We start from the raw sequence: 13,627 nt of genomic DNA, 5'->3' as shown, positions 1-13,627 counted from the left end.
TTCTTATATTAAAGAGATTGTGCTCTACCTTCGATGGAAACGCTCACTGCAGACTAGTGCGGAGTGTTTCCCGCCTTGACGTCCTGGCTGTCACTGGATCTTGAGTCCAGGCCTCTGGATTACTGGTCCAGTAATCTTTGAAATTTCTCCCTTGATCTAATATTTTAATCTGGTAAATCAGATTTTACAAAAAAAAATTAAATGATTTAAGTTCATGTTCAGCAGTGCCAAATGAATAAAGAAATTCAAATATATTCAAAATAATATATCAACTATTAAATACTAATGTCCAGCTTTGAATACAAAAAATGCCTCTAATTGTGTTCTGGTCTGGAATGGAATTCTTCAGTGTTTCTGTTTAGCTTGGATTGACTCATCGATTTTCTTGTTTTTCACTTTGTCGATGCCTTTGAATAATTGTGGATCCTTCTTCAGGGTGTCTTCTTTCACCAGGTAGTTCTGACCTCTGATGATGTTGATCGTAATCAGCTTCAATTTGTTGATAGTTTTGGAAGTGTGCAGATTTCCTTTGCTTGAGTTTACAACATGGAACTTAGTCTGACGTGTGGACCCATGGGAGGATTTGAAAGCTGCCCTTGCATTGGAGCATACGGTTGCATCCATCCAAACAGAGTTACAGTAGAAGTGACATATTCAGTTCAGTCTGTCGATCATGGAGCTTTCAATCTCAGGGTTGTGAGTTTGAGCGCCATTTAGTTTTTCCACTTTTTAGGCTTCATTAGCAGAGAGTACAAGGAGTGTTTGAAATGAAATTCAACAACAGTATGAGAAACGCTCTCTTTCATTCGGGACTCTTAACTCTCTGCAGCATCTCGCTGTGAAAGATTGAACTTTACCTCATTTCTTTTTCAGCTGGGAGTCAGTGCGGCTCAGTGGGACTTCTGGCTGTCTCCCACCTCACAATTCATCAGTGCTGAGAAAGCAATGGGAAATATTACTCATGGCTGAGTAAGCAGAGGACACCGATTTAAGGTGAATGGGAAAAGAACCAAAGGCAACATGAGGAAAAACCTTTTTTATGCAGCAAATGGTTAAGATCTGATATGTACTGCCTGAGAGTGTGACGGAGGAAGATTCAACCATAGCTTTCAAAAGGATATATGATAATTATCTGAAGGGAAAAAAAAATCAGCTTTTCATGGAATACATGAGGATGTGGCATGAGCTGAGTTGCTTGTGCAGAGAGGCAGCACAAGCACGATGAGCTGAATCCCTCCTTTTGTGCTGTAAGTATTCTGTGATCTATGATTCTATACAAAGTGAAACCAACACTCACAGATGACAAACTGACAGGTACAGTGTAAACCCCACACTAACAAACCAGCAAATGCCAGGGACAGAGTAAAACCAACAGTCCTAGACAAGAAACTGACAGATACTGTGTGAAACCCAAAAATCACTTATCAGGATTTGGCAGTTAATGTGTAAAAACCTCTCTTCAATATCTATCCTGCAAGGTACAAAGAAAATTAGGTACAAACCCAGGCTCATACTTCGAAGACTGAGAGATAAAGAGCAAAACACAGACTCACCTACAAGGGGCTGACAAGTACAGAGAATAAAATAGAGGGGGTGCAGATTAAAAACACATGCATGTAACGGATACTGATAGGGATAGAATCAAACCCTTTCTCACACATGACACGAAAATTGGTGGTGTCGTAAATAGTGAGGAGGAAAGCCTTAGGTTACAGGCCAATATAGATCGTCCGAGGCAGAGAATATAAGAGCAGGGAGGTTATGACGGAGCTGTATAAAATGCTAGTTAGGCCACAGCTGGAGTACTGTGTACTGTTCTGGGCACCACACTATCGGAAGGATGTGATTGCACTGGAGAGGGTGCAGAAGAGAGTCACCAGGATGTTGCCTGGGCTGGAGCATTTCAGCTATGAAGAGAGACTGAAAAGGCTAGCGTTGTTTTCCTTAGAGCAGAGAAGGCTGAGGGGAGATAAGATTGAGGTTTACAAAATTATGAGGGGCATTGATGGGTTAGATAGGAAGAAGCATTTTACCTTAGCGGAGGGGTCAATAACCAGGTGGCATAGATTTAAGGTAAGGGACAGGAGGTTGAGATGGGATTTGAGGAAAAAAAATTACCCAGAGGGTGGTTGGAATCTGGAACGCACTCCCTGAAGAGGTGGTAGAGGCCGGAACCCTCACAACATTTAAGAAGTAACTGATTCGGATTTGGAATGAATTGTCTGACAGGGTGGTGGAAACAGATTCAATTATAACTTTCATAAAGGAATTGTACAAATATTTCAAAGTGAATTTCTCCAGGACTATGGGGAAATAGGCAGTGGGTTGGACTAATTGCATCATTTTTTTCACCGATTCAGCACAGGCACAAAAGACCGATTGGCCTCCTTCTGTGCTGTTTGATTCTATGAAATAGTGACACTCAGGGCAAGTCTGTATAGGAAGGAGAAATGGAGACAGGTCAGGGAGAGCACATCACCAAAACTGGAGATACTACATTGGACAGGGAGGGTCGGACGGGGAGAGAGCATGTACATACAGTCAGAATCAGCACCTTCAGGGGAGGAGAGAGAGAGGAACCAGTGAGTGTAGAACTGAACCCAGCCAGAGTCAACCTGCTGAAACACCAGTGAGTTCACACTGGGGAGAGATCATTTACCTGCTCCGTGTGAGGGAAGGGGTTCACTCAGTCATCCAACCTCACTGAACATCAACTTGTTCACATTGATCAGAGACCTTTTCAATGTCCTGACTGTGAGAAGAGCTTGAAAAGCAGTAATGATCTGCTGAAACACCAACACATTCACTCTGGGGAGAGGCCGTTCCCCTGCCATGTGTGTGGGAAGGGATTCACTCAGTCATTCAATCTGCTGCAACATCAGCAAGTTCACATGTAACTGCAGGGGTTGGATTCTGCTGTTGTTGCTGCTATTCATCACTTTCAGAGACAAAGTTGGGTCTTACTTTATAACCAGTGTAGTCCAGAGCAAAAGCGTCTTCTTAATGTTGAGATAAACGGGAGAAGAAACCGGGAAGTGGCGGCGAGGATGGGGGAGGTGCTGAACCATCACTTTAATGGTGCACCCTCCCTCCCCCGGGGTCCTCGCTGCACGTCCGCCAGGCCTGGTGGCTCTGATTGGGGTCCTGAGAGCCCCTGAGACTCGGTGCAGCTGAGGCTGCGCTCACCCCCGCTCAGCTCTGTTGTGATATTTAAAATACGAAAGGCCTGTTGGACTGAGAGCTGATCTGGAATTTAGAAAGCAGCATTACTGGAGGCTCATTGCTGCTCAGCACAATCTCACCCCCGATCCTGGGAATTGTTGATTCTGCATCCTGTAGTTCAGTTCTGCAATTAACTCGAGGGGGAGATGTGTGAGCAGAAAAACAGAGCGAAATGAAAACACAGCTGGACAGATGTGCAACAGGTCAATCCACTGTTACAATAACTCCATCTCTGACTCCCTCCTGACAGTAACCAGCCCTTTCACAGAGACTGTGGGTGGCTCTGAAAAGAGCCTTTGGTTTATTAGATGTCATTTTGGCCGCTTTACTTTTTCTGGGAGCTCTGAGCGCTGGTTTTCTTGCGCAGCAGCACGGCCTGGATATTAGTCAGCACCCCGCCCTGAGCGATGGTCACCCCTCCCAGCAGCTTGTTGAGCTCCACGTTGTTGCGGACGGCCAGCTGCAGGTGTCTGGGGATGATGCGGGTCTTCTTGTTGTCCCGGGCCGCGTTACCGGCCAGCTCGAGGATTTCAGCGGTCAGGTACTCGAGCACAGCAGCAAGATAGACCGGGGCTGCAGCACCCACACGCTCAGCATAGTTACCCTTTCCCAGGAGCCTGTGAACGCGGCCCATCGGGAACTGCAGTCCAGCCCGGGAGGAGCGAGACTTGGCCTTGGACCGAGCTTTCCTGCCGGTCTTTCCTCTTCCAGTCATTTCCACAATCTCACAAATACTTTCACAAAGAATGGATAATTTCTCAGCTTTTGTCGTAAGCTTAAAGCAGTCAGGATGGCCGAGTGGTCTAAGGGGCTGTGTTCAGGTCATAGTGTTTTCTGGAGGCGTGTGTTCAAATCCCAAATCTACCAAGTTGTGTTTTGACTGAACTGGAGGGATTTGGGAGCAGCGGTGAAGGGAAAGCATGGAAGAATATTGACAAGGAAAATGAAAATGGACCCAAAGATGTTTCTTCTATACATTAAGGTAAGAGGCAACTAAAGAAAGAGGAGTGCACTGAAAAGACCAAAAAATCACAGTGATTTTTGACATCTTGCCAGGATTGAGTGGCGCGTGCACGGGATGATGTCATTTTGCAGCGCCAACATCATCACATTTCCGCAACAAATCCATCTTCGTGCATGCGTGATAAAGCGTCATTGGGTATCTAGCCACCCCATCCCCCCACCACTTGGCTGGAGGAAGTGGCTGAATGGGAGATTTTGAAGCTGTAGCTCTCCCCCCTCGGCAACTCACTCCAGGCCTCGACGATTCCCCCCCTCAACCGCTCGCTCCAGACCTCGCTACTCCCCCACCCCCCCCACTCCCCTGGCCAGTTGTTCCTCGCTTCGCACTACCCCACTCTCTGACCACTCGCTCCAGGCCGCGCCGCTTCCCTCCTCTCAGCTACTCACTCCTCCGTCGCCCTGTCACTCCTTGCGGCCCTCCTGCTTCTACAGGTGGCGCCTGGTGAAGAAATGTGGGAGCGAGTGTCACGGCCAGAGCTAGCAGCTGTGGGCAGGGCTGGGACAGGGTGGGGGGTGGGGGTGCGGGGAGCGAACAGCCAGAGTGCGGAATTTCGCCAGCAGGGAGGAGGGGGAGAAAGCGAGTTGCAGAGGGGGGAGAGCGGTCAGTGAGGTGGGAGCTCGTAGCTGCGTTCGGGTGAAGTCAATCCTGGTCAGTTATATAAACAAATCACAATAACGAATTGGCAGCACATTTTATCCTCTGCCCGATTTTCCTTTCCATCGATCGGGGTGCTAATTCACTATCTTCCAATGGAAATTCAATCATAAAATTCCTTTTGTATTTAATAGGATTACTGAAATGTTAAATGGATCTGAGGATTACAGTTAGTATTAGCAAACGCACCCGAGTGAATTAGCACCCCAATCGATGGAAAGGAAAATCGGGGAAAGTATAAAATGTGCCGCCAATTTCGTTATTGAGATTCATTGAGTAATTCGATTCTGCCCAACACTGAAATTGGCGGCTTTTTTGAATTCAACCTTTCTGCCAGGACGACAATTTAAGCCAATGATTTGCTGTATTTTCTAATTCGAGGCTCGGCAATTGGTTAAGACATGCGAATGGGAAGAGGGTGACCAATCAGAAGTGGGCTCTGGATAGCGCGGGCTCAAACTGCGGGAATTCCAGGTCCCTGAATGACTGAGCTGAAACTGATCAGTTTCACAAACCCTGTCAGTTTCAGTGCAGGAAACACCGTCTCGGGGGAAATAACATCACAAGTGGGTCTGGTTCCAGCGACCGATTCAACGGCTGCTGCAAAACTCCCGGATTCCCTCATTGCAGCGAAATCATTTTGAAATTCTATGAAAACAATGAGTGATTCTGGAGGAGTGATGTGGCTTTTCACTGAGGGTATGTGTCGACTGGAGAAATAACTAACTGAAGAGCCTCAGGCGCTGTTTACACAGCCCGTTCAGAAAATCAAATCCACTGCATATCCTTGCTACAAATGAAATGTCAAATTTGGGGATTCTAGTTTTGTATCCCGAACACAGCACAGATTTATTCCAGACAGTTCTAAACAGCCTATCCCAGCTCCCGTTTCCAGGTCACTGCTCTCTCTGTGAGGCGGTGGGTGGCTCTTAGAAGAGCCTTTGTTGTGTTTGCTGGAAAGGGTCGAGTTGTTCAGCCGCTGAATTCGTAGAGAGTGCGGCCCTGCCGTTTCAGAGCGTACACCACATCCATGGCAGTGACCGTCTTGCGCTTGGCGTGTTCAGTGTAGGTGACCGCATCCCTGATCACATTCTCCAGGAAAACCTTCAACACCCCGCGAGTCTCCTCATAGATCAAACCCGAGATCCGCTTGACCCCGCCACGGCGAGTCAGGCGGCGGATTGCTGGTTTGGTGATGCCCTGGATATTATCACGAAGCACTTTGCGGTGCCGCTTTGCTCCGCCTTTGCCCAGTCCTTTCCCTCCTTTACCTCTGCCAGACTTTCTTTTATTAATTTCCAAAATATACTTTATTCATTAAAATCTGTAAAAAAAATACATTACAAAACAGTTCCCAAAAGCACCAAGTCAAACAATACAAAGAGTGCAAAGGAGATCAGTTTCCTTCAATACAGGAGTGAGTTGCCTCACAACCCTTCCATTTCATTGTCATGCCATGTACATTTTACAGCAAACAAATATTTTCTGGCTACAGTTCGAGTGGTTTCCCATGGAACTGGCCCCTCAGTTCAGCTTGGTGAGGGGACCTTACACAGTGGTCTTTCCACATTGAGCCTTTGCTGCGGCTGCCCCAAGTTTTAGTGCGTCCCTCAGCACATCGTCCTGGACCTTGGAATGTGTCAGTCTGCAACATTCGGTCGTGGACAACTCTTTGCACTGGAAGACCAGCAAGTTTCGGGCAGACCAAAGGGCATCTTTCACCGAATTAATAGTCCTCCAGCAACAGTTGATTTTTATCTTGGTGTGCGTCCCTGGGAACAGCCCACAGAGCACAGACTCCGGTGCTACAGAGCTGCTTGGGATGAACCTCGACAAAAACCACTGCATCTCTTCCACACCTGCTTTGCAAAGACACATTCCAGAAAGAGGTGGGCAACGTCTCTTTTCCACCACAGCCACCTCGAGGGCCGCGTGTGGATGGGGTGAGACTTCGGGTGTGCAGGAAGGATCTGACAGGGAGGGCTCTTCTCATCATCAGCCAGGCTACATTTTGGTTCTTGTTTGAAAGTTCTGGTGATGAGGCATTCTGCCAAATGACTTTGGACTTCTGCTCAGGGGACCATCCGACAGGATCCACCATCTTCTTTTCCCGTAGGGCCTTGAGGATATTCCGTGCAGACCACTGCCTGATGGATTGGTGGTCAAAGGTGTTTTTCCACAGAAACTTTTCCATGAAAGATAGGCAGTACGGCACAGTCCAACTGGATGGAGCATTCCGCGGCAATATGACCAGGCCCATCCTTTGCAACACCGGGGACAGATAGAACCTCAGCACGTAGTGACACTTGAAGTTTGCAAACTGGGGATCTACACACAGCTTGATGCAGCCGCACACAAAGGTAGCCATAAGGATGAGGGCGACGTTGGGTACATTTTTCCCGCCCTTATCTAGAGGTTTGAACATCGTGTCCCTCCGGACTCGGACCATTTTGGATCCCCAGATGAAGCGGAAAATGGCTCAGGTGATCGCCACAGCGCAGGAATGCGGTATGGGCCAGACCTGCACCACGTACAGCAATGTGAGCACCTCGCCCTTGATGACCAGGTTCTTACCCATAATGGAGAGAGATCGCTGCTCCCGCATGCTCAGCTTCTGTTGTACCCTGGCTACTCGCTCCTTCCAGGTTTTGGTGCACGTCCCAGCCCTTCCAAACCATATCCCCAGCACCTTCAGGTAGTCTGACCTAACGGTGAAGGGGACAAAGGATCGATCAGCCCAGTTCCCAAAGAACATGGCCTCGCTCTTGCCGTGTTTAACATTGGCTCCCAAGGCCAGTTCGAGCTGGTCGCAGATGCTCATCAGTCTGCGCACAGACAGTGGATCCGAGCATAAAATGGCGATGTCATCCATGTACAGGGAGGTTTTCACCTGAGTGCCTCCGCTGTCTGGGATTGTCACCCCTCTGATGCTCGCATTCTTCCTAATAGACTCAGCAAAGGGTTCAATACTGCAAACAAACAAGACAGGGGAGAGAGGACAGCCCTGTCTGACTCCAGATTGGATCGGGAAACTTTCTGATTCCCACCCATTGATTGAGACTGCACTACTGATGTTTGTGTAGAGTAGTTTGACCCAATTGCAGATTCCCTCCCCAAACCCCATTTTGGAATGCACATCCATCATGCAAGTGTGCGATATCCTGTCAAAAGCCTTCTCCTGGTCCAGGCTGATGAGGCAGGTGTCCACCCTCCTGTCCCGTACATAGGTGATCATATCCCTGAGTAGCGCAATGCTATCAGAGATTGTCCTGCCTGGTATAGTATAGGTCTGATCAGGGTGAATCACCAACTCCAGAGCAGACTTGAATCGACTGGCTATGACTTTTGACAGAATCTTGTTGTCAGCATTAAGCAGTGAAATGGGCCGCCAACTTCTTATTTCTGTCCTCTCCCCCTTCCGCTTGTCGATGAGGGTGATGATGCCTTTCCTCATGGATTCTAACATACTGCCAGCCTGGAGCATACTCTTGTTTACTGCCAGACAAGTTGATTCTTGCCTCAAATCAGTGCACAATAAAAGAGACTGATTCCGTCATTCTCCTTTTTATACAGGCCACCCGGACCTGGCTGAGAATGGCAGAGAGAGAGCAGGAAGGGGAGGAGACAGAGTGAAGATTGAACAGAGAGCAGATGGGGAGGAGACACCCAGAGTGACAGACGGAGAGAGAACGGCCCCTCATCTTTCAGCTCCACCTCCAGTTTCCTCCGGGCTGCCAATTTCAAACCCTTTATTAACAGTGGAACCGAAACCCAGCTCTCCACACAAAGCCTTCCAGACTCGGTCTTCATAGTCAAGGCTTTCCAGAAAGCCGGAGCTTTTAAATATGGTCCCGATGCAATTAACGCTCAGTAATATTCCCACCTAAACACAGTCCATTCTATAACAAGAAACCTCCTCAGTAACATCACCATTTCCACACACATCCGCTTCCAGCAGTTTACAGCACCTTGCTGCAGCTGCTTGGGGAATCTCCTGTGTTAAGATTGGAGTTGGAAAGCGGCCTTTACCCGGCAGTGTTATTGTCTCACACTGAATCTGCTAGACATCCTGTTCTCTTTATTGCGAGAGAGAAAGCACGGATTTAGGAAATGTTCATTTGAAATGATCTCTATTGAGAACGAGCCCGGCCGTGGGACAGGTATTCCAGCGCAAAGAGCTGTCCATGACCGAGTGTTGCAGACTGGCACATTGCAACGTCCAAGACTATGTGCTGTGGGACGGCATTAAAGCTTGGGGAAGCCACCATGGAGACTCAATGGGGAAAGGCTGCAGTCGAAGGCCCTAGTAGGCCATAGTACAGTGAGGGGCTGGAACCCGTGTAAAACCCCTCGGGCTGTTTGCACCAGAGAATGTTTGATGTGTAATGTAAATACTGTAAATATAACCTGTGCAGGCAGGGATAGTGAGATACATCATGTACATTATTGAAGGAAACTGATCTGTATTGTTCCTGATGTAATATTAAATTTGAACTGCTTTGCAATGTAATTGCACAAATTATACGAATAAAATACATATTGTGCAAAAGAAAGCAGCTTTCCTGTCAACACACACCTTGTCTCAGGGCACAACTTTCCTGTGATCTTGTCATACCCAACTTCGCTCTATATCTTCTGACACACACACTTTACAGTCTGTCATTTCCAAAAACAAGCATTCTAAAATCAAAAGACCTTTTGTTTATTTCTCCTTTCTTTTCATTTCTCCTCTATTCTTCTCAATCACTCCCTTCAACAGTCCTATTCAGATCAAGGTGGAATGTGAATAGTGTCACAACTCACCTGACACTATTATTACCCTTCTTTTCTCTTGTCTCATTCAATGGGAAAGTTTTATTCACCAGTCTGTTGCTGTTTTACACTCTTGCCATACCATCTGGTATTGCATCCATCTGAATTCTGTGCTTTCATGGCCTTACATATCTTTTCCTCTTCTGGATGATTTGTTTGCTTCAGTTCCATTCAACCAGGCTGGACCACAGGGAAGCTTAGAACCTTTGCCTTGGATGGGTCCACGTTGATCCATTACATTCAGAATCACCTCCTTGAAATAACTCCACAGTACAACTACAGTAACCACACAGAATCTGCTTCAAACAGTCCTCCACATTTTATCTGTTCTGACTGTCAACACCTCCAGCTCTTTTGTTTAAGTGGAACCCATCAGGTTTGTATAGGCTCCTTCTATTCTGAAAGCTGTAGCACTGGTTCAGGGAATTCAGCCCTGTTTCTCTACTCGAAAGGATCAGCCATGCTTGATCTGCCTCGTATTTTGCTTTTATTGCAACGTTACAAGACCTCCAATCCTCTGGCACCACACCTGTATCCAGTGAGGGATTGGAAAATGATGGTCAGACCTTTCACTATTTCTTAAAAGCAAAATACTGCGGATGCTGGAAATCTGAAACAAAAACAAGAAATGCCGGATTCACTCAGCAGGTCTGGCAGCATCTGTGGAAAGAGAAGCAGAGTTAACGTTTTGGGTCAGTGACCCTTCTTCGGAACTTCGGAGTTCCGAAGAAGGGTCACTGACCCGAAACGTTAACTCTGCTTCTCTTTCCACAGATGCTGCCAGACCTGCTGAGTGAATCCGGCATTTCTTGTTTTTGTTCCACTATTTCTTCCCTGGCTTCTTTCAACAGCCTGGGGTACATTTCATCTGGTCCTGATGATTTATCCACATTCAAGGATGCTCATCCCATTAAGACTTCCTCTCTCCTTAAGTTATCTCGTCCAATACGTCACACTCCTCCTCCTTAATAACAATATCTGCATCACCCTCTCATTCGGGAAAACAGCAAAGTATTCATTAAGGATATTGGCAACATCTTCCACCCCGATACAAAGGTTACATTTTTGATCTTTTATGTGCCCTGCTGTTGGTTTAGTTGCCTCTTACTCTCATGTTTGAATGCAACATCTTTGGGTCCATTGTTATTTTGTTTGTCCATGTTCTTTCATGCTTTTTCTTTGCTTTTTGCCGCTGCTCCCAAACGCCTCCAGTTCAGTCAAAACACAACTTGTCAGAAGTGGGATTCGAACCCACGCCTCCAGTGGAGACTGCGACCTGAACGCAGCGCTTTTGACCGCTCAGCCATCCTGACTGCCTGCGATGTATTACCAATGCTAAGGAAATTATTCATTCTTTGTGAAAGTATTTGTGAGATTGTGGAAATGTCTGGAAGAGGAAAGACCGGCGGGAAAGCTCGGGCCAAGGCCAAGTCTCACTCCTCCCGGGCTGGACTGCAGTTTCCGGTGGGCCGTGTTCACAGGCTCCTGAGAAAGGGTAACTATGCTGAGCGTGTGGGTGCTGGAGCCCCGGTCGATCTGGCTGCTGTGCTCGAGTATCTGACCGCTGAAATCCTCGAGCTGGCCGGTTACGCGGCCCGGGACAACAAGAAGACCCGCATCATCCCCAGACAACTGCAGCTGGCCGTCCGCAACGACGAGGAGCTCAACAAGCTGCTGGGAGGGGAGACCATCGCTCAGGGCGGGGTGCTGCCTAATATCCAGGCCGTGCTGCTGCCTAAGAAAACGAGCACTCAAGAGCTCCCAGAAAAAGTAAAGCGGTCAAAATGTCATCTAATAAACCAAAGGCTCTTTTCAGAGCCACTCACAGTCTCTGTGAAAGAGCTGGTTACTGTCAGGAGGAAGTCAGAGATGGAGTTATTGGAACAGTGGATTGACCTGTTTCACATCTGTCCAGGTGTGTTTTCAGTTCCCTCTCTGGATTTCGCTCTGTTTCTCTGCTCACACATCTCCCCCTCTAGTTAAGTGAAGAACAGGGTGTCAGAATCAACAATTTAATAAATCCCGCTGCCTTCGATTTGATAAATCCCGAGATTATCCCGGTACATTAACGGGAACTGGTTCGGAGCTGATGAATTAATTTAATAATGGAAGTGTCCGGGTTAATTCTCTGTTTTTCATTTGGACAGTTTGAATTGTGTTTTTTTTTTCTCTCCGGTGATCTGAGCGCCGCTTCTCAATGAGAATCTGCTTCCGGAACAGAGTAAATGCAGGAAGGAAGAGGCCATTCTCGGGCTGTGTGTTTCTCTCCTAACCTGATCTGTTTAGACCGCACTTTTCCCAGAGGACGGAATCAGTGAGAGTTGTGCACACACAGGAGCTGAGTCCATTGCAGCGCTTTAATATGTGCCTTCCCCCCGGCCCTCCCTATTCTCCGGACACAGAGCTGTCTGTTTCCCCCGGCGGCGGGATAGAGTCGGGGATTCTCTCCCCGCAGTGTCAGGGTCTGCAACCCCGGGGAACTGGCGGTTTCAGTCAGAGTGACCGAGCTGCCTTACATATCCTATGTACTAATCTCCAATGGATTCAAATATTAGTGAACTCATTGGGTAATGTTAGTAAATAACCCTCATGTGAACGGACCCGGCTCCATTAATGCCTTCCAAATAAAACTGGGATCCATTTCTTTTCCCCAAATGCCAGCTAACGGATCCCAGGAGCGGGGTTGAGATTGTGCTGAGCAGCAATTAGTCTCCGGTAATGCTGCTTTCTAAATTCCAGATCAGCTCTCAGTCCGACAGGCCTTTCGGGAAAGTGATGTGACAAAACAGAAACCATGTGGCCGCCCCTCCAATCTAATGGGTTTGATGATGAACAGAGATGGCAGCTCTTTCCTTTGCTGATTTGGTGGCTCTGAAAAGAGCCCTTGTTACACTTGTTACTGAAGCTGGGTTTTAGGTGCGTTCCCCGCGGATGCGGCGGGCCAGCTGGATGTCTTTGGCCATGATGGACCGGGATCATTCTGGTGAATCTGCTCATTTTCCGGCAGAAGCATCAGTCGCTGTTTGAACTGTTTAAAGTCAGGGGTGAATTAGCAGCCAGAAAGTGAAGGGCAGTTCATTGCTCCCTGCAGCATTATCCGCCTCTTTCAGGAGAAAAGATCAGAAACCGCTCGTTTCTGTCAGTCCCCGAGAAGCCTGTGAGAGGCGGTTAGTCGCTAATTTGTTCCTTTTACAGAGTGGAAGCTGATATTTGTCCCGTTTTAAATTGCTGAACCGGACCTTCCTCCCGCCGCTTACAGTTAACAGATTGACAAATGAAAACGATTCCTAAAATCGCGTCAGGATTTTGTGACGGTAAATACAGTAACACAGAACATAAAATGAGAGGTTTTAAAATTGTTGCCTGAAAATTGAAATTTTCCATCACTTCAATTCCTCCCTGCTCTGGAATTGCCAGGCTTTTTCCAATTGGAAAATCTAAGACAATGAGAACTTCTATTTACCTATATGTGATTCTCCTATTGGTTAAGAATTGGATTGAGAAGCGGGTGACCAATCAGAGACAGAGTCAAACTGCGGGGATTCCAGGCCCCCAGTAACTGAGCTGAAACTGTTCAGATTGACAAGCCCTGGCAGCAGCTTCACACATTGGACACTTCACACTGAGTGATTCAAGGGCTGGTGTGAGAGAAGCTTCAGATCCTGTCATTACTCTCTGACTCATTATTCATCTCGAACCAAACAATTAGTAAATGTGAAGCAGTGAAGAGACTTTTCATTCTCACTGCAGAATGTGTCATCTGGGGAAATAAGGAACTATTATTTTCGGAGATTCCAGGTACATTCCTCCCTGAACAAATCCATTCCTAACATTCCCGATCACAGCCTATCCCAGCTCCTGTTGTCACCCGACTCCAGCTGAATTGGAGAAACTCATGTGTTGGGGTTTGAGTTG

General features: G+C 47.3%; 1 protein-coding gene and 1 non-coding gene across 2 annotated transcripts; one reads left to right on the top strand and one right to left on the bottom strand.

Moving 5' to 3' along the window:
* Positions 1-10,942: 10,942 nt before the first annotated feature.
* trnal-cag (transfer RNA leucine (anticodon CAG)) lies at positions 10,943-11,025 on the bottom strand. Its single transcript has one exon. It is a non-coding gene; the product is annotated as a tRNA-Leu (tRNA).
* Positions 11,026-11,095: 70 nt separating this feature from the next.
* On the top strand, positions 11,096-11,452 carry LOC137363034 (histone H2A-like; the record flags this gene model as incomplete). The annotated part of the gene is made up of 1 exon (XM_068027155.1): positions 11,096-11,452. A coding segment is annotated over exon 1 (357 nt), but the record flags the coding sequence as incomplete, so codon positions are not given.
* Between the last annotated feature and the right edge of the window lie 2,175 nt (positions 11,453-13,627).

The sequence above is a fragment of the Heterodontus francisci genome, unplaced genomic scaffold (assembly GCF_036365525.1).
Source record: "Heterodontus francisci isolate sHetFra1 unplaced genomic scaffold, sHetFra1.hap1 HAP1_SCAFFOLD_51_2, whole genome shotgun sequence".
In the NCBI taxonomy this organism is placed as follows: domain Eukaryota; kingdom Metazoa; phylum Chordata; class Chondrichthyes; order Heterodontiformes; family Heterodontidae; genus Heterodontus; species Heterodontus francisci.
The sequence above is the reverse complement of the archived record's forward strand: the minus strand, read 5'-3'. Positions and strand labels throughout refer to the sequence as shown.